The 21,017-nt window shown below is 46.1% G+C and overlaps 1 protein-coding gene across 3 annotated transcripts; it reads left to right on the top strand.

Annotated features, from left to right (window-relative positions):
* The first annotated feature begins 4,484 nt into the window (after positions 1-4,484).
* On the top strand, positions 4,485-11,734 carry LOC137357111 (beta-microseminoprotein-like). 3 transcript variants are annotated; one of them, XM_068023147.1, is made up of 4 exons: positions 4,485-4,613; positions 7,066-7,150; positions 10,213-10,315; positions 11,415-11,734. In XM_068023147.1, the coding sequence occupies exons 1-4, from the start codon at positions 4,605-4,607 to the stop codon at positions 11,524-11,526; spliced, it is 309 nt and encodes a 102-aa protein (XP_067879248.1). In that variant the 5' UTR covers positions 4,485-4,604; the 3' UTR covers positions 11,527-11,734. The 3 variants fall into 3 exon arrangements, 2 of the variants coding, with proteins under 2 accessions (XP_067879248.1, XP_067879247.1); XM_068023146.1 differs by having other exon boundaries at positions 7,063-7,150; XR_010971138.1 differs by lacking the exons at positions 4,485-4,613; positions 7,066-7,150 and adding an exon at positions 9,397-9,543.
* The last annotated feature ends 9,283 nt before the right edge of the window (positions 11,735-21,017 follow it).

Raw genomic sequence — 21,017 nt, 5'->3', positions numbered from 1 at the left:
AGGTAGAGCAGGGGAGTTCTCCTCGGTGCACTGGTCAATATTTCTCTCTCAAACAACGTCGCTGAAACAGATGATCTGCTCCTTCGCACATCTCTCTTTGTTGGATCTTGCTGTGCGCAAATTGGCTCCTGCATTTCCTGCAACAGTGACGACACTTCAAAAGTATTTCCTTGCTTTGGGGGCGTCTTGAGTCACGAAAGGTGCCATATAAAAGCAAATCTTTCTTTTTTTGCAATGCTCCATTGTACATCCAGCTCCATCAAACTCACCTCATCTCCCGAGGAAAGGTTCTTCAAAAACACCTCCCTGCTCCCAAAGCTCCCACAGGAAAAGCTCAACAATCCCCATTGAACCTCACCCTGCATCCTACCTTCTGCATTCAACACCAGGTGACTTTCTTGGTCTGGAATTTCCTCTCGAAAAGAATTCCTGTTGGGAACATTACCTGCCATCAAGGTTTTGCATGGGGAAGTGCCTCTTTAAAATAGTTCCTGATGGGAAACACTGCCTCCTTAAAAGGGTTCCTGGTGAAGAACTCTTTCACAAAAAAAAGTGTCAAGATAGGGAACAGGGCACTTTGAGAGCATTTCTCGTCGTACCCCGTAAGGAATGAAGTTATTTCATGAACTTTATCTGTTTGATGTCCACAACTTCACAAACACTCCCCGTCAGTCAGGTCGGAGTTTGAGGCTGGTATTTTGCCCAGAGCCCGATTCTAACCTGGGTCTCATGCTCAGCTTTGCTTGGTGAGGAATTCTTTCCCTGTTCCCTCAAGGGCTTTCACAATAGGCCAGGATGTCCTCTGCGTGATGCATTGTAGTCGCAAAGTTTGAGCTTTCCCTCTGCAATTCTGAAGAGACTGCTGAATATATCAGGCTCAATGTGGTAACTCGAGTATAATGAAGAAGCTGTGATTGGCATAATTCTGGAAATAGTAAAAAAGAATACCAGGAATGGGAGGAGGCCATTCGGCCCCTCAAGCCTACTGTACCATGGCTGATCTGCACCTCAGCTCCATTCATTTGCATTTGCTCCATAAACCTCGATACCCTCACCCAACAAAAATCTCCATCTTGACAACTCAAATTGACCCTCGCCATCTGTAGCTTTTACAGGAAGAGACTTGTGAATGATTGCTATAAAGTGCTTCCTGATTTTGCTCTGAAATGGTCAAGGTTAAATTTGCAGATGCCGTTTCCTTGTTGTGGACTCCCCCACCAGAGCAAATGGTTTCTCCAGATCTATCTATACTATTCAATGGTTTCAACACTCCAGACAGCAGAATCCACCTCAGGATTGTGGGGAGTCAGGAGCAGGGAATATTCAGCCTTAAAGACTTCCTCCAATCCTAGCTGAGAGGGCAGTCGGCACATCATAAATGGCTTCTCGATTGTCACGACTGCCATGATGAAAAGGACTGCCAACGTTCACCCATTAGACTTGAAGAACGACCAATCGGATGAGGCGTGGGTGCCTGAGAGACTACCTCACGCCCAAAAGACAATGTTGAGCAGTAAAAGGAAGAGAAGTGAGGAAAAGCCGGGATAGATCTGGAAATGCTGAACTGAGGGATGGGAGAGTGCCAATGGTCCTTTTCCCAATCTAAACCTACCCCTCCATTCGCATATTCAGTTCACACATCACCGTCAGGTTCTTATTGGCCCTTCAACTCATGAGGAATTTATGAGCTTTGGTGGATCAATGAAGATAACAAGCAGGAACCATGAAAAAAAAAATCCAGATATTATTTCATTGTTGCAATGTCAGTGACTGGGTTTGTATTGTGACTAATACCCTCTTCCCAGAAAGAAGGGAAAGACATATCCACATGTATTGAGTAGAATGACATCAAATTTACAGCACACATGTGTTCATCCAGCTTCTCCTTAAATACATCTCCGATTCACTTCAACCACTCCTTGTGGCAGTGAGTTCCACATTCCCACCAGTCTCTGGGAAAAGAGGTTTCTCCTGAATTCCCTAGTCGATTTAGCAGTCTATATTGATGGCCCCCTCGTTTATGGATGCCCCATAAATCGGAAACATCTTCTCTGCATCCACTTTACACTTTATTCATATCTCTGAGAAATGTTACATCGCAAATCACTCTGAAGCACAGTTATTCTGGTGTAATTGCAGCAAAGTCCCGCCAACAGCTGCAACAAACACCAAGAACTTGCATCTATATCGTGCTGTGAATGTGGTAACACGCCACAAGGCATTTGAAAACATGATTTGGCACTGAGCCAACTTCAGGAGATGTCAGCACAGGGGTGAGCAAAAGCTTGGCCCAAAGGATAGGTTTGAAGAAGTGTTTTAAAAGGAGGGGAGTGAGGCAGAGAGCTTTGGGGAGGAACTGCGAGATGTTCGGGTCCAGGCAGCTGAAGGTACGGTCACCAATGGTGGAGTGTTGGAAATCGGAGATGCTCGAAATGGAGAAATGCAGGGCCTTGGGATCACGTACATCCAGCTTAATCAGGCAGCCCAGACCTCAAACGTCTCCTCTGAAAGGACAGAGTGAGGCCTCAGGCTCGATCTGTGTGCCCCAGAGGTGACTGTGCATTAAAGCTGACACTCTAATGTAGATCCCAACTTCTTATCCCCACCCCTGCCCCATCACAACGGCACCATAAGGCAAAGGATAGAGGGAGACCATTTCACCAGCTTTTTCACACTGCATTGCTCAACTGAGATTCCACAGATGACTCCATGAGAAATGATTCAGGCACGCAAGAGTTAGCCAAAAACTTGCACTTCTTATTTCACTTTTAACAAATTCCTAGCAATTTCCCCAACCAAAATGATCTTTAATTACAGGCCAACACCCAGCCTGGGACTCGCAAAATATTCTAAGAATAACAATCCTGCCCCTGTCATTCTCATTATGAAGTGGAATTCAGGAGGACTTTCAGCTTGGGTTTCAATATTTGCTGCTTTTCTCTTGTCCCTGTTTTTCCCCTCTCCCTGGGCACTTGTCTCCGAGATCTGAGAATTCTTCTCCTCCTCACCCTCTGTTCCAAGTCACAGAGTGTCTGAAGTGGGCTCTGTCTCCTGGAGTTATCCCGTCATCCTTGCATTCCGACCTTCCCATAGCCGAGGAGTTTTGCAATGCCAGCTTGCTTCAGTTTGGTCCAACTCTTGCCTCAATGTGTCCACCTCGTCTGGGCTGACTGACACTTCAGTGGGATGTTGGCCAAAATGTCACCTTGTGGAAGAAGTGCTAAACTGAGGGCGTGTCCCCCTCATTCACTTGGCTGAGGCAACCTTCCTCCTCAATTAATGCTACCAAAAAAAAAACCAGATTCACTGGTCATGCATCTGACGGTCGTTTGTGGGATCTTGCTGAGTGAAAACTGGCTGTTTCATTTGGAAACATAAGCAATGGTTAGCGCACTTTGAAGTGCATGACGTTCTTGGAGATTTCTGATAGGTGTGATAAGCCACCATTCCTTTCAGTCGAAGTTTGGCTGGGCAGTGTGAGGCAGAAATTTGAAGCAATAGTCTTGCTCTGACATTCTCCAATCCCCATTGCAACTCAGGTAAACTGCCTGAAAAAGCAAACAACCCCACAGGAAGACCTGGAGGCAATGACGTTCCAGGACTAGACCTGCGCATTGACTGGCATTGTGCTGGACTGCTCAGCCAATGTGGAGTCTTTTGTTAGTGGGACATGCATCAAGAAAGTGTCAAATGCAGGTCAGTGGAAAGAATGTCTTACCGTATACGGACATGGCCTCTCACATTGCCTGAAGTGTGTGTTTTACAAATGATGTGTGAATTCCCCTTTGTCACACTTCACGTCCTTCAATCGTCTCCACATTTCAATGGGATACCCACAATGGGACAAATGGCCTCCTTCTGTGTTCTGAGATTCTAGGATTCGAAATGTGATGGAATTCCCTGAGGAATTTCCCAATCCATGTCTTTTTCATTCCTCCCCATGTCAGCCCTGACACTCTGACCCGAGTCCTCATGTGGTGGAGTTAAATGCCATGCCAGAGACTCGAGACCACTCCGGGTGCAGTGATGCATTGCCAGAGGTATGACTGGAAACTGAGGCACCAGGTGGCTGCTAAAGAAGCCTCAGCACTATTTCAAAGGACAACAAGGGAGTTCTTTCAACAGTCACCCTTCAAAGCAACATTACAAAAAAAAAACAGATTATCTTGTCACTTGTTTCATTGCCATTCAGTGACTACACTGTAGCCAAGACAGTTCAGCATTTGCCGAAGTTACAACAGTAACCACACTTCAGCAGTACCCCATTGGCTGGAAAGCACCTTGGGAGGTTCTGAGATTGTGAAAGGCACTATATAAAAGCAAGTTGTGACAATGGCTGGAAAGTCACCAACAGTATCCGCAGTCTCTGATCTCTGTCCTCCTCCTGCAAAGACACGGTGAGCTCTTTCCAGATTTCATGCTGTATCTCTTGTGCAGCAGCTGCTGATTGAGAGAGCTTTATATTGCTCGGTCAAATCGAAGGAAGGTTGTCACTGGGACCTTCGCAGTCAATGCAGATTAGCTGAGATCCCTTCTCCAGTGTCAAGAACAGTGCAACAGGCATCGTCGACAGGGATCTTCCTGAAGGTTTGCGAGCAGCAATCATGGCACAGGTCAGTATAAGTTCCCACTTCACACTTCCTGACGTGTAAATGTTTGGTGGATTTTCGGGACTGTTTTGAACTCAGTGCATCTTTCTTAGACAAAGAGACATTCGCTTGAAATCAGAGCCAAACCATTGTGGCTGTTTCAGAGAGGCAGCACAAACACGAGAGGCCGAATGGCCTCCTTCAGTGTTGTACGATGTCAAGATCTTGTTGTTTAAGTCAATGACTCTGTAGCTGAGTCAGCCAATTCCCAAACCTCGTGATTGAAGCAGAAAGGTCCAAGTCTCCTATCAATAGGCTGCAGTAAACTCGATCAGTAAGCAGGGTGCCTCAATAGCTCCAGACTGCACAGAGAGAAAACCACACAGATTCTCATTGTCCCCTGCCCCTTGCTTCAAGGACTGTAGGCGCAGGGTGGTGAGGATAGGGTTCGGCCTTATCCGATTGGAGTATGAGGGTCTGAAAGGGTTAATGTTGAGAGTGTGTAAAGAATACCTCCAACCATGATGATTTATGGGATCACATGTGAGAGAGACTTGAAGGTGAAGGTTCCGTGGCTTTGGAAGAGTCACTCAGACTAGTGTGAAGAGGTACATGGTGATACTGTAATAAAGATTCATGTTCAAACTACTCCAGATGACAGAATCTCTCAAAGCCAGACTAACAAAGGTGTCAGCAGACCAAACAAACACAGAGGAACATCGGCTGTGGAGTAAACCAGTCAGCCCCCTCACACCTCTTGCACCATTCATTTAGAAGACGTGACTTTCACAGCATCATTCCCCTTTACAGATTCTCGACGCAGCAACAGACAGGAGCAAAGCAACACATTTCATCTCAGTGCCCCTGCAACACTGTGCCCTCAGTGAAGAGAACAACAGAACCATCAGTCGGAAACTGGTGCTGCAGTGACTGTATCAGGGTAGCAAGTGGAAAAATGGGCAACTTTCGTTGCTGGGGACATCAGCCAGGCTTTAAAGATGGGAAGCTGAGGCATTCTAGCTCCTTTGCAAGGCAAACCACCCCTCTCCCAAAAGGGAATTCAAGAGAAACTTCTTTCCCCAGAGAGTGGTGAAAATGTGGAACACACTACCACAGGGAGTGGTTGAGGGGAATGGTATCCTTGCATTTAAAGGGAAGCTGGATAAACACATGAGGGAGAAAAGAAAAGAAAAGGAGATGATTATGTAGTGAGGTGAAGAGGACTGGGAGGATGGTGTGGAGTATAAATTCTGGCAAAGACCAGTTGGGCTGAATGGCCTGTTTCTGTGCTGTCGATTCAATGTGATACATCTCCTGGCACTGTGCTCACACAGCTCAGGCTGTGAGCTGGATTCATCTGGAAGGGGGTCTGAGGTTGTGGGTTCAACTGCCCTCCTTTGCAACTGGCTGTAGGACAAGGGATAGAGACTGAGAATTGAAGACTTTACCCGAGGCAAACCACATCCGACTGCAAGAGGTAATTCGAGAGTTCTCTCCATCGAGCACGACCACACAGGAGTCCTTAGGTGATAGAACGCAAGGCAATGAAAGCTTGATATTTTAAAAAGGATCTCTCCACTTCCTTCACTGAATAACGTAGTTGCTGCTGGGTCACAGCTCCAGAGGCACACACTATCCTCTGCAAACTCATTCAGCTCTCACACGTTAATGCCTCCCTCCCTCCATCCATCAACTCCTCCTATCCTCGAAACCAGCTGACCCTCTCTCCACTGCCAGCTCACACTCTTACCAGCAGAGACCAGTGTACCAGTACTGCACAACTCTGTGACTAAATACCTTCCCATTCTCCAACTATCTGTGTGGTCAGCAGACCCCACCCCCGCCCTCCACACGAACCTCAACTGCTGATCAGTCTCACCCTCTCCTCTCCCTCGATGAAGTGCCAGTTGTAGAGAGAGAGAGAGAGAGAACGATGGAGAGAAAAACAAAGCAAGACTTGTATTTCTAGAGCACCTTGCTTATCCTCAGGATGTTCAAATTCACTTCACAGCCAATGAAATACTTGTGAAGTGTCGTAATGCACAAAACGCCGCAGCCAATCTGTGCACAGCAGGATCCCACAACCAGCACTGTGATAGTGACTGGGGTGATATGTTCCACTTATGCTGTTTGAGGGATAAATATTGTTCAAAACATTGGAGATAACTCCGCTGCTCCACCTTGAAACACTCCAATGGGATCTTTCAGGGCAGTCAGGGCTTTGGAAGAATGTCTTACCTGCAGGATGGCATCTTTGACAGTGCAGCACACCCCCAGTACTGCACTGGATATTTGCACTCAAGTCTCTGGACTGGGGATTTGAACCCACAAGCTTCTGACTAACGGGCAGGAGTGTGAACCACTGAGCTCTGGCTGTATCAAGAAAGATTAACAGCAGAAAGAACACCAGCCTCTTGCAACAGATTCCCCCAAACAAGCTCCACGTCTCAATCTTTCCTCTTCTTTTTTTTAGCAGAAAGCCCTTGTGTGCATCATAATGCTTCTGTTGACCGTTGACATGGGTGACTCCGACTGCAAATTTGTGATGAAGACTGAGGCAGGTAAGTCAGTGCTTTTATCAAATGATCTCTGACACAGCCACCCCACAGCCTCTAGCCTTTCTGACTGGTGTAGCATTTCCCCAAGGATCTCAGCACAATACTTGAGAGAGAGAGAGAGAGAGGGGAATACAGAACAGAGAGAAAGCGCTGATGACATGATGAACTGTCAGACTAGCCACTGACTGGTGTGTAAGAAATGAAGATAGACCCTTTCACAACCTCAGCACTTCCCAAAACACTTCATAGACAAGGAAGCACATTCTTTTTCTGCAGTGCAGTCATGATTGCAATAGCAGGAAATGCAGCAGCCAATTTGTGCACAGCAAGCTCCCACAAACAGCGATGTGATAACGAGCAGATAGTCTTGTTTTTAGTGATGTGAGTTGAGGGATTAATATTGGCCCCGGACACTGGGGAGACTGCCCTTCTCTTCCTCGTCTTCAAAACAGTGTCCTGGGATCGACTAGATCCACCTGGGAGAGTGGACCAAAGACAGAATCTCTGACAATGCAGCACTCCCTCAATACTGCACCGGCAGCAACAGTCTGGATTATGGGTTCAAGTCTCTTCACCTCGATGACACCCCCTCTCAGGTGAACGTGAAAGATCCGACAGCACTATTTGGAAGAGTAGTGACAGAAGTTATCCCTGGTGTCATGACCAATATTTATCACTCAACCAATAGCACCCACAAAGAAATTACCTGGTCATTATCACGTTGCTGCTTGTGGGAGCTTGCTGTGCGCAAATTTGCTGCTGCCACGTTTCCGATATTACAACGGTGACTGCACCTCAGAAAGTACTTCATTGACTCGAATGACTTTGGGACATCATGGGTTGTGAAAAAGTGATCGAACTACAAGTGATCGAACAAAAAGTGATCAAACTACAAGTCCATCTTTTTCCTGTAAACACAATTCTTCTTTCGAAAGGATGAGATATGAATGCATTTTGCTAACTTATTTCATCCACAATATTCCCATTCTTCAATTCTATTTAATGATCCAGTTGTGAAGCTCCAGGAAATGAAAGTGTTTCATCTTCAATGACTTGTCACCAATGAGGAGCAGCCTGAACGGCAGCAATACTGGACTTGATGTTATTGCTGAATTGAAGGGGATACCATGTGTTACACTGTTTAATAACATGCCCAACACTGCACAACAGGCCCTAGCAGAAGAACACTCAATGATATTTCAGCCTGCAAGTTCCAATCCTCTTAAGGGGATGCGAAATGAATATGTGTGAGGGAGAAAGTTGATAGAGTGGACGAGCACAGAACCAGCACAAGCCTGTTGGGCCAAATCGACACAAAACATTAGCATGCAGGGACAGCAAACAATTTGGAATGAAATGGCATGTTGGCCTTTAATGCAAGAGGATTGGAGCACAGGAATAAGGAAGTCTTGCTGCAATTAGACAGGGCTTTGGTGAGACCGCATCTGGAGTACTGTGTGCGGTTTTGGTCTCCATATTGAAGGAAGGATATACTTGCATTGGAGGCAGTGCAGAGCAAAGATTCACAAGATTGCTCCTCGGGATCAGAGGGCTATCCTGTGATGAGAGACTGAGTAAATTGGACCGATACTCATTGGAGTTTCGAAGAATGAGAGGTGATCTGATTGAAACATGAAAGATTCTGAAGGGGCTTGACAGGTTGTTTCCCCTGGCTGGGGAATCGAAAACACAGGGACACAGTCTCAGGATAAGGGGATAATCATTTCGGACTGAGATGGGAAAAATGTCTTCACTCAAAGGGATGTGAATCTTTGGAATTCTCTACCCCAGAGGGTTGTAGATATTCCATCATTGAGCATATTTAAGATTGATTTTTTTCTCTCAGGGAATGAAGGGATATAGGGAGCGGGCTTAAAGTGGAGTTGAGATCAAAGGTCAGCCATGATTTTATTGAATAGCGAAGCAGTCTTGAGAGATCGAAGGGTCTGCTGCTGCTCCTGTTTCTTATGTTCTTATGTTTCTGTGCTGCAAATTCGATGTAATCCTCATGTGACATTTATTAAATACAGTTTGCACTTGGCTTGGATTGAACAGAAGCAGAGAATGAGGAAGCAAAGTGGGAATTCTGGAAATGCAAAACAAAACAGAATAGCTGGAAGCACTCAGTCGTGACAAAGGGCTCACTCATTAAACATTAACCAGCAGTGTTCTCACTCTGCATGATGCTGACTAACTCACCAAGTCTTCCCTCATTTCAGTGCTGTTGGATCAGAGAATTAAGAGTTGGTTTCTGCAATATCTCAGCTCTTGACACTAGAGAGCAGCAGTGTCTTTACAATAAATATTCCATCTGCAAGCAGGCTCTGGGGCTACAGGAGAGTAGCACAAAGACACAGCAGCAGGCACTGAGACTTCTCGAAGACTATGTATATCAGGTTATATTCTTAACTAGGTCACTCAGCCACCGCCAGACTGGTGGGAACGACTGGCCTTTCTAATGCGCAGGTTTATCAAGAGAAAAGTCTGGGTGGTGTTTTTAAAATCCGGAACACATTGGATGTCAAGACAACAACAATAACTTGCATTTGTACAGCGCCTTTAACCTCTCAAGGCACTTCACAGGAGAGTTATCAAACTAAATCTGACAGTCAAGCCACATAAGGAGATGAACCATACTAGGTTTTAAGAAGGTTGTTAAGCGAGGAAAGGTAGAGAGAGACGGAGAGGTGTATGGAGGGAATTGCAGAACTTAGGGCAGTGATTAAAACTGGGGATGTTCAAGAGGCCAGAATTGGAGAAACGCAGATATCTCGGAGAGTTGTGGGGCTGGAGGAGATTCCAGAGATAGGGAGGGGAGAGGCCATGGAGGGATGTGAAATAAGGATGGGAATTTTAAAATGGTGGTGTTGGTTAAGTGGGGGCAAACGTAGGTCAGTGAGCACAGGGATAATGGGTGTATGAGACATCAGAATCCAAGGCATCAATCCCCGATTAACTTTTCAGCTCTGCAAAGGGTTCTGCCAGACACCTAAATTGTCTGAAGGTTCTGGAAAAGTGTGAGCAGTGAAGGAGAAGTGCTTGACACTGAGATTTCTTCCTTGCAGAGTGTTTGGATAAAGGAATGTCCTACAAGGTTGGAGCAATGTGGAAGAGTGAAGACTGCTATACCTGTTACTGTGGAAAGGTGACTGCAATCTGCTGCACAGAGTAAGTTAGACCACAACGAGATGTGCACGTTCTTTCCCAGGTTTGCAATTGTGTGCTTTGAGGTTGACCTGGGAGGTGTGCTTCCAACAGGGATGGTGTGGGTAAGGGACTGAAGTTGAGAGGCAAGCCAAACTGTAGAGCCTCACATAACTCTTTGCTGTAGGTCATAGAGTCATACAGCACTGAAACAGGCCCATCGGCCCACCGAGTCTGTGCCGACCATCAACCACCCATTTATACTAATCCTACATTAATCCCATATTTCCTACCACTTCACCACCTTCCCTCAATTCTCCTACCACCCACAATTTACAACGGCCAATTTACCTATCAACCTGCAAGTCTTTGGCTGTGGGAGGAAACCAGAGCACCCGGCGGAAACCCATGCAGTCACAGGGGGAACTTGCAAACTCCGCACAGGCAGTACCCAGAATTGAACCCGGGTCGCTGGAGCTGTGAGGCTGCGGTGCTAACCGCTGCACCACCCCTGGTGACTAGCATTGTCACATTAGCATAGCCGTATTCTACCAGAGTGTAGAATCTCTTCACACCGTAGGTCAGACGCACCATTAGACACACCATCAGCTGAGCAAAAACGTCTCAGAGAATTCCGGCTGTTGGGAGATGTGTTGAAATAGTTTGCTGAATTGAGACGGGACTTTGTCAACCCATCTGTAGCCTGGTGTAAAAGTGCATCAACATCACAGCCTCCTGAGGATGATTTATCCCTCAACCAACATCACTAAAACTGAGAATCCAATTGCTGTTTGCGGGAGCTTGCTCTGCACAAATTGGCTTCTGCACTTCCAACATTACAACAGTGACTACACTTCAAAATACCTCATTGCATGTAGAATGCTTTGGGACATTGTGACGTTCGTGAAAGGCGCTATCGAAATGCAAGTCTCTTTTTTTGGTCACTGCCTTAGTGCAGTGCAGCACGAGCCCAGCTTGTGTGTTCAGGATCTTCAACCTTGGCTACCAACAGTTTCAAGTAGCAAGAATAAAACTGATGCTGTTTGACTAACAATGGAGGGGGAAGGAATCTGAATGCAAATTGTCATCACTAATCCCATTGTCTCTTTTTCGCTTCTGCTAGATATGTCCAAATGCCAGATGTCCCAAGTAATTGCGAGGCAGTCTTTGACAAGAGGCTTTGCAAATACAAGGCCTACAGTAAAGAAAATCCTGACGTCCTTTGTGACATGTGAACTGTTTGCAGAAATGAGCCTGAACTCGGAGACACAAGTCCTGGAAGGTGCTTTACCTCTTGCCTGCAGAGAATCTCAGCCTTGTCGATGAAGCCTTGGATCACAAGCAGAATTTCCAATGAAAATCAGAGATGTGATCTATTGTACCAATAGCTACCTAATGTTGCGCTGTAAACTCATCCACTTCCTGTCAAAATCTTCAATGAATTCAATAAATTGCACTTGGTTAGCTTTAATTCATAATTCAATGTGATTCAGCCATGTATATTTCAAGCCTTAGTGTGAAAAACCTTCACAGCAGGCAGGTTCTCCACAGTGTGCTGGCCAATATCACCTTCAGAAATACATATATTCATGATTTAGACTTAAATGTGGAGGCATGATTGGGAAATCTGCAGATGACACAACAATTAGCCGTGTAGTTGATAGTGAAGAAGATGTCTGTAGACTCCAGAATGATATCACTAGTTTGGTAGAGGGGGCGGAAAAGTAGCAAATGGAATTTAATCCGGAGAAGTGTGAGGTAATGCATTTGGGGAGGGCAAATAAAGTGAGGGAATACACAATAAACGGGAGGATACTGAGAGGGGTGGAAAAAGTGATAGACCTTGGAGTGCATGTCCACAGGTCCCTGAAGGTGACAGGACAGGTAGATAGAGTGATGAAGAAGGCATATAGAATGCTTTCCTTTATTGGCTGAGGTATAGAATACAAAAGCAGGGATGTAATGCTGGAACTGTATAAAACGCTGGTTCAGCCACAGTTGGAGTATTGCGTACAGTTCTGGTCATCACATTACAGGAAGGACATAATTGCTCTGGAGAGAGTACAAATGAGATTTACAAGAATGTTGCCAGGGTTTGAAAGTTGCAGCTATGAGGAAAGATTGGATCAGCTCGGGTTGTTTTCCTTAGAACAGAGGAGGCCGAGGGGTGACTTAATTGAGGTGTACAAAATTATGAGGGACCTAGATAGAGTAGACAGGAAGGACCTGTTTCCCTTAGCGGAGAGGTGAATTACCAGGGGGCACAGATTTAAGGTGATTGGTAGAGGGATTAGAGGGGACATGAGGAAAAACTTTTTCATGCAAAGGGTGGTGGGTGTCTGGAATTCACTGCCTGGATCAGTGGTGGAGGCAGAAACCCCTGACATGCACCTGAAGTGCTGTAACCTACAAGGCTATGGACCAGGTGCTGGAAGGTGGGATGAGAATGGATGGTTAGTTTTTCAGCCAGCACAGACACAATGGGCTGAATGGCCTCCTTCTGCGCTGTAATTTTTCTATGGTTCACAAAAGAAAAACACACAATGTGGTCATTGCAAAGTGCTTACAGCTCTGAAACAGGTCATTCAGCTAAAGCGGCAGAGAAAAAGCCATTCATAGATCATCATAGATTTCCAGAAGGCATTTGGTAAGGTGCCACATCAAAGGTTATTGCAGAAAATAAAAGCTCATGGTGTAGGGGGTAACATATTGTCATGGATAGAAGATTGGCTTGCTAACAGGAAACAGAGAGCAGGCATAAATGGGTCATTTTCTGGTTGGCAAGATGTAACGAGTGGTGTGCCACAGGGATCAGTGCTGGGGCCTCAACTTTTTACAATTTATATAAATGACCGAAGGTACGGTTGCTAAATTTGCTGATGACACAAAGATAGGTAGGAAAGTAAGTTGTGAAGGGGACAGAAGGAGGCTACAAAGGGATACAGATAGGTTACGTGAGTGTGAAAAAACTTGGCAAATGGACTATAATGTGGGAAAGTGGGAAATTGTCCACTTTGGCAGGTAGAATAAAAAAGAAGCATATTATCTAAATGGTGAGAGATTGCAGAGCTGTGAGATGCAGAGGGATCTGGGTGTCCTAGTGCATGAATCGCACGAGGTTAGTATGCAGGTACAGCACGCAATTAGGAAAGCTAATAGAATGTTATTGTTTATCGCGAGGGGAATTGAATACAAAAGTAGGGAGGTTACGCTTCAGCTATACAGGGCATTGGTGAGACCACATCTGAAGTACTGTGTATAGTATTGGTCTCTTTATTTGAAGAAGGGTGTAAATGCTTTGGAGGCAGTACAGAAAAGGTTTACTGGACTAATACCTGGAATAGGCGGGTTGACTTATGAGGAAAGGTTGGACAGGCTAGGCTTGTATCCGCTGGAATTTAGATGAGTAAGAGGCAACTTGATTGAAACATATAAGATCCTGAGGGGTCTTTACAGAGTGGATGTGGAAAGGAGGTTTCGTCTTGTGGGAGAATCTAGAACTAGGGGTCACTGTTTAAAAATAAGTGGTCGCCCATTTAAGACAGAGATGAGGAGAAATCTTTTCTCTCTGAGGATCGTGAGTCTTTGGAATTCTCTTCCTCAAAAGGAGGTGGAAGCAGAGTCTGTGAATATTTTTAAGGCAGAGGTAGATAGATTCTTGATAAGCAAGGGGGTGAAAGGTTATCAGGGGTAGATGGAAATGTGGAGTAATCAATTCAGCCATGAACTTAATGAATGGCGGAGCAGGCGCGAGGGGCTGAGTGGCCGACTCCGTCTCCTAATTGGTATGTTTGTATGTTCATATCAATTCTGCACTGGTATTGAGTTCAATCAAAGCTCACAAGGCTGGTGGAAGTGGGAAATGGGATCAGCAGAATGATCGAGTGGGAGGTCTGCCGAGGCTGGAGCAGTGGGCCTCTGTTCCACACGAACATGAGACGTTAAACTGAGGCCCTGTCTGCTCTCTCAGGCGGTTGGAAAAGATCCCAGGGCACGATCTCAACAAAGAGCAGAGAATTCTTTTGGTCAATATTTATCCCTCATCCAACATCACTAAGATGCAAATTATCTGGTCATATTTCATTGCAGTTTGTGGGAGCTTGCTGTGTGCAAATTGGCTGCCGTGCTTCCTACATTACAACAGTGATGATACTTCAAAAATACTTCATTGGCTGCAAAGTGCTTTGGGACATCCCAAGGGTGTGGAAGGTGCAAAAGAAATACAGGGTTTCTTCCTCAACAACTGAGTGACCAGGGAATCTCTGCACAGATCTTCTTGCCACTTCTTGAGATCCTTCTCCCCCACTTCAATGACAAGGAGCGGAATCCCTCAGAAAAACCCAACTGAAAGGAGCTGGGACAGGGAAGTGATATTTTGGATCATAAATTGCGCACATGTCAGTGAGAAGCGGGCAGAAACTAGCTCGGAGTGTGAGAGCAGGCTGTCTATCAGCTGTATGTGGGATCCCCGCACATACCCATTGCCACGTTCAAGAGTTTCCCAAGCAACCTCGCCAGACCTGCAGCTCCAGTCAGCCAAATCAAAGACAGCATGCTCTCTCTGCACTGAATCAAAGCCAAGGAGATGACCAAGAGACAAGGCGTTTGGAACTGAACTGTGCAAAGAGTTAACACAGTCTAACCAGGAAAAGCCTGCGAGGATCACCTTGATCTCATGTGTTTCTATTCGGCGTTTGAGAATTTTAGCAGTTCTATGATGCCACATGCCAGCAGACTAAGCCTGACCACTGGGTGGCACTCATCTCAGAGAAACATACAGTGCAGAAGGAGGCCATTCAGCCCATCATGCTGTGCTGGATCTTTGAAATTAGTCTCACTCCTTTCCTGTAGCCCTGTAGCTGCTGGTCTTACATACAACTATTTCTATCTAAATCCCTTTTGAATCCTCTCTCACCCTTTCTGACAGTGCATTCAGATCACAACCTTCTCGAAGGGAATTAGGATGGGTGATAAATGCTGGCCTTGCCAGTGATGCCCGTGTCCCATGAACAAATAAAAACAACTCACTGTATTAAAAAAAAGTCTCAGAAACATAGATAATAGGAGCAGGAGTAGGCCATTCGGCCCTTCAGGCCTGCTCCGCCATTCAAAAAAGATCCTGGCTGATGGTCTAATTCAGTACCCTGTTCCCGCTTTCTCCCCATATATTTAATGACTTGGCCCCCACTGCCTTCTGCAGTCGAGAATTCCACAATTTCACCACCCTCTGAATGAAGAAATTTCTCCTCATCTTGGTTCTCAATGGAATACCCCGTATCCTGAGACTGTGAACCCTGGTTCTGGACTCCCCAGCCATCGGGAACATCCTCCCTGCATCGAGCCTGTCTAATCCTGTTGGAATTATATAGGTTTCTATGAGATTCCCATCTCATTCTTCTAAACTCTAGTGAATATAGGCCCAGTCGACCCAATCTCTCCTCATACATCAATCCTGCCATCCCAGGAATCAGCTTAGTAAATCTTCTTTGCACTCCCACCCTGGCAAGAACATCCTGCCTCAGATAAGGGGACCAAAACTGCACACAATACTCCAGATGTGGTCTCACCAAGGCCCTGTATAACTGCAGTAAGACATCCTTGCTCCTGTACTCCAATCCTCTTGCAATGAAGGCCAACATACCATTCGCCTTCCTAATTGCTTGCTGCATCTGAATGCTTGCTTTCAGCGACTGGTGTACAAAGACACCCAGGTCTCATTGCACCTCCCCCGTTCCCAATCTATCACCATTTAGATAATAATCTGCCTTTCTGTTTTTACAACAATAGTGGATAACCTCACATTTATCCACGTTCTACTGCATTTGCCCACTCAGCCAACTTGTCCAAATCACATTGGAGCCTCTTTGCATCCTCCTCACAGCTCACATTCCCCCCCAGCTTTGTGTCGTCTGCAAACTTGGAAATGTTACATTTAGTTCCCTCACCCAAGTCATTAATATATATTGTGAATCGTTGGGGCCCAAGCACGGATTCCTGTGGTACCCCACAAGTCACTGCCTGCCACTCGGAAAAAGACCCGTTTATTCCGACTCTCTGTTTCCTGTCTGTCAACCAATTCTCAATCCATGCCAGTATATTATCCCCAATCCTATGTGCTTTAATTTGGCACACTAACCTCTTATGTGGGACCTTATCAAAAGTCTTCTGAAAATCCAAATACACCACATCCACTGGTTCTCCCTTCTCTATTCTACTAGTTACATCCTCAAAAAACCCCAGTAGATTTGTTAAGCATGATTTCCCTTTCGTAAACCCATGCTGACTTTGTCCAATCCTATTTATGCTTTCCAGGTGTTCTGCTATCACATCCTTTATAATAGACTCTAGCATTTTCCCCACTACTGATGTAAATCTAACTGGTCTGCAATTCCCTGTTTTTTCTCTGCCTCCTTTTTCAAATAGTGGGGTTCCATTTGCCACCTTCCAATCTGGAGGAACTTGATGTCACCCAATTCTCTTCAATCTGTGTCCGCTGGCGGCCGACATGGGAAACACTTTCTCCTTATTTACTCTGTCAAGACCATTCATGATTTTTGAACATGTCAATCAACTCTCCCTCGTAACCTTCTCTGCTCTCTGGAGAACAACCCCAGCTTCAGCAGTTCCTGCACGTTACTGAGGTCTCTCAACCCTGCTCCCATTCTAGTCAAATCTTCTGCATCTTCCCTGACACAGATCGCTGCATGAAGATTAATGGAAATGGTAGCACATTGTGCTTTCAGTGAGGGATAAATATCAAATGAATGCATGATGACAGAGAACAACCACAAAGCAGCTTGAGGACTAGTTACAGCCAACCTGACGGCAGGAAGAGAGAATTTGACAAGGCAGCCAGGGTGCCAGAAAATCACTCTGCTACCACATTCCTCCACCACTCCTTACTCAAAGCTGTGCAGTCAATGTTGATGGGTAACTGCGTGAGAGGACCTCCCTACAGGACATTCACATGGTTCCACTTGCCCGCGGCAATCACTGAGCAGGGATCGAAGGCACACAAGCTCAGGACTATTTGAGACCAGTCACAGCAAGCCAGCCACTGATCCAACTGATTAGCAGCTCACTCACTGGTGCTTGCAGATCGAGTGTGGGAGTTGCACCAGTTCAGTACCACATCACCTGGTCATGCCCGTGACAAAACATCAATGGCAAAGTCACTTTACCAGACGGGTTTCATGAGGAAAGATCATCTTCGGAATGTGTCTGGAGCACAAAGTATTATTTTAGTCATGATTTTTAATTGTCTAATCCCTAATTGTCCTTGAGAAGGTGGTGGTGAGCTGCCTTCTTGAACCACTGCAGTCCATGTGGTGTCGGTACACCCACAGTGCTGTTAGGAAAGGATTTTGACCAAGTGACAGTGAAGGAACGATGATATAGTTCCAAGTCAGGATGGTGTGTGACTTGCAGCTAACGTAGGCCTGGCCCACACACAAAAATTGAACAATCAAACTGTGGGCTAAATTGTGGATTTTTGTATGAAATCTTAACAGTGCAAAAACTTTTGAATGTATGAAACTGACAGACAAATTTCTCCCACTGGACTTAACAGGACTGAAGAACTCTTGTTTAAAGGAATATGCATGTTAATGAAAAATCCAAATGCAGGACTTTTTTTCGACAGATTCCCCTCCTTGCTTGAACAATAAGCAACAGTTCTTGCAGGATTTCGCTCCATTAAGTTCGCCCTTTTCCCACTGTTCTTGACTCTATTCTCTTTTATCTGCAGATGAATGAAAGGAAGTTCAAACAGCCACAATCAGTCAGATCATGGTTCAGGAATATTGCAGAAAATTGCAAATGCCAAGTTCCACTTAGCAAACTTCTCGATTGGTCATTCCTACCTGTGAGAACGAAAGCTTTTCTTCATGGAAAGGACATTGAGGTCTCTGAGCCTCTCTTAATTGTGTGTTTCCGTTAATCCTGACCCTTGAGCCCTTTACTAAAGACCAATACCCTTTAAATATGTTTCAGTTCTGTATCCTATTTTGAAGGTAAAAGCATTTTGTTCACAGTAAAACTTGACAGAGTAGAATCGCTCATTGTTGAAAATTCATTGAACAAACTTTGCTGGGTGTGCTGTTCCCTTTCTCAACTGAACTGGCCATTTCGGCAGATTTGACACATTCACCCCACATCCTTCGAAAGAAGCCTGCAGTCCAGCCTTCTCACTGGCTCTTGTATCACTCCAAGCCTTCTGCTTTCAATATCCTGCACTCGGATCACTCTTGACACTATTCATGATTCCCTGCTTCCGATATTCCCACACCGAGGACCACTCCCCATGCGGATCACTCTTTACACCATTCCTGACTCCCTGCTTCCGATATCCCACACCGAGGACCGTTCCCCACGTGGATCACTCTTTACACACCGAGGACCGTTCCCCACGTGGATCACTCTTTACACACCGAGGACCGTTCCCCACGTGGATCACTCTTTACACACCGAGGACCGTTCCCCACGTGGATCACTCTTTACACACCGAAGACCGTTCCCCACGTGGATCACTCTTTACACACCGAGGACCGTTCCCCACGTGGATCACTCTTTACACACCGAGGACCGTTCCCCACGTGGATCACTCTTTACACACCGAGGACCGTTCCCCACGTGGATCACTCTTTACACACCGAGGACCGTTCCCCACGTGGATCACTCTTTACACACCGAGGACCGTTCCCCACGTGGATCACTCTTTACACACCGAAGACCGTTCCCCACGTGGATCACTCTTTACACACCGAGGACCGTTCCCCACGTGGCTCACTCTTTACACACCGAGGACCGTTCCCCACGTGGATCACTCTTTACACACCGAGGACCGTTCCCCACGTGGATCACTCTTTACACACCGAGGACCGTTCCCCACGTGGATCACTCTTTACACACCGAGGACCGTTCCCCACGTGGATCACTCTTTACACACCGAGGACCGTTCCCCACGTGGATCACTCTTTACACACCGAGGACCGTTCCCCACGTGGATCACTCTTTGCACACCGAGGACCGTTCCCCACGTGGATCACTCTTTACACACCGAGGACCGTTCCCCACGTGGATCACTCTTTACACACCGAAGACCGTTCCCCACGTGGATCACTCTTTACACACCGAGGACCGTTCCCCACGTGGATCACTCTTTACACACTGAGGACCGTTCCCCACGTGGATCACTCTTTGCACACCGAGGACCGTTCCCCACGTGGATCACTCTTTACACACCGAGGACCGTTCCCCACGTGGATCACTCTTTACATACTGAGGATCATTCCGCACGTGGATCACTCTTTACAGTCTTCCTGACTCCCTGCTTCCGATATCGCACAGCGAGGACCATTCCCCATGCAGATCACTCTTTACAGTATTCCTGACTCCCTGCTTCCAATCTCCCACAGCGAGGACCATTCCCCATGCAAATCACTCTTGACAGTATTCCTGACTCTCTGCTTCCAATATCCCACAGCGAGGACCATTCCCCATGCAGATCACTCTTGACAGTATTCCTGACTCCCTGCTTCCGATATCCCACACCGAAGACCATTCCCCATGCAGATCACTCTTTACAGTATTCCTGACTCCCTGCTTCCGATATCCCACACCGAGGACCATTCCACACACGGATCACTCTTTACAGTATTCCTGACTCCTTGGGAGTTTCGGTCTCTCAAACACTCCCACAATTGATCCCTACAATTAGGATTAAAATGATTCTTTTGAGTCAGCTGGGTCTGAAATGCATGAAAGGACACAGTCACATTGAAGAGCCTCCTAGTTCGACTACTTGGAAAGCTACATGCAGCCAAGGGGTTTTCTTTGCTTGCTGTGGTGTGGGATCTCTTCCCATGGGACAGAATAATGATTTCCAACTGCAATGAGCTTTGCTCAGTTCTGGCTAGTCAAAGTTCAGTGAGCTTGGTCTTGCAGGTTTACTTTGGGAACCGGAGAAGTTAAAAGCAAACAGCTTCTCCGTGTAGCTGCACCCATCAGGACTTTAACCTCCAGAGCTACCTGCAGCAAAATGGGGAAAAATTCTATATCCCAGTGACTGACTACTGATCCTTCCTAGTTTCCCTGAGTGGACCAGACTGACTTGTCCATGACTCATTCGCTGTGATGTGCAGTATTACAGACCAACCATCTATCAGTCCTGACATTGCCAAGGTGCCATTGAGTTTGGAAGTTTCATTGATACGACCTGATTTAAAGACCCCTAGCGATCAAACTCACCCCGCCACCGCCCCTCCCAAAAGGATGATGACCAGCTAGCTGAAAGGCAACTGATATGCATGGAGTTGAATCATTGTTAGGTAAGCATTAGGCACTAGGAGCTACTCACAAGAAGGTGAAAATGCAAGGTCACCATGTAAATTCTGACCACCATGCTCAGACACTATAGTGCATTCTCAGATTGTCTTACTGGAATATCAATAAGAATGCAGCACTTCTGAAGCATAGTCACTGTTGTTACGTGGGAAACATCGCAGCCAATTTGTGCACAGCAAGCACACACACACACACACACACACACACACACGTGAATATTTGAGGGACACCTAGAGAGCTCTCAAAATTCAAAGTGGTGCCATGGAATCTCTAACAGTCACCCAGAAGTGCAGACAGGACCTCAGTTTAACGTCACATCCCAAAGTCAGTACCTCGGAAGGTGTAGCACTCTCTCCATGCTGCACTGGAGTGTCAACCTGAA

This window comes from Heterodontus francisci, chromosome 47, assembly GCF_036365525.1.
Source record: "Heterodontus francisci isolate sHetFra1 chromosome 47, sHetFra1.hap1, whole genome shotgun sequence".
Classification (NCBI taxonomy): Eukaryota; Metazoa; Chordata; class Chondrichthyes; order Heterodontiformes; family Heterodontidae; genus Heterodontus; species Heterodontus francisci.
This window is presented reverse-complemented; position numbering and strand designations above follow the sequence as displayed.

Coding starts and splice junctions, on each gene's coding strand:
- LOC137357111 (XM_068023146.1), top strand. Junction 7,151..10,212: donor TGTGATGAAGACTGAGGCAG/GTAAGTCAGTGC, acceptor TCTTCCTTGCAG/AGTGTTTGGATAAAGGAATG. Junction 10,316..11,414: donor ACTGCAATCTGCTGCACAGA/GTAAGTTAGACC, acceptor CGCTTCTGCTAG/ATATGTCCAAATGCCAGATG.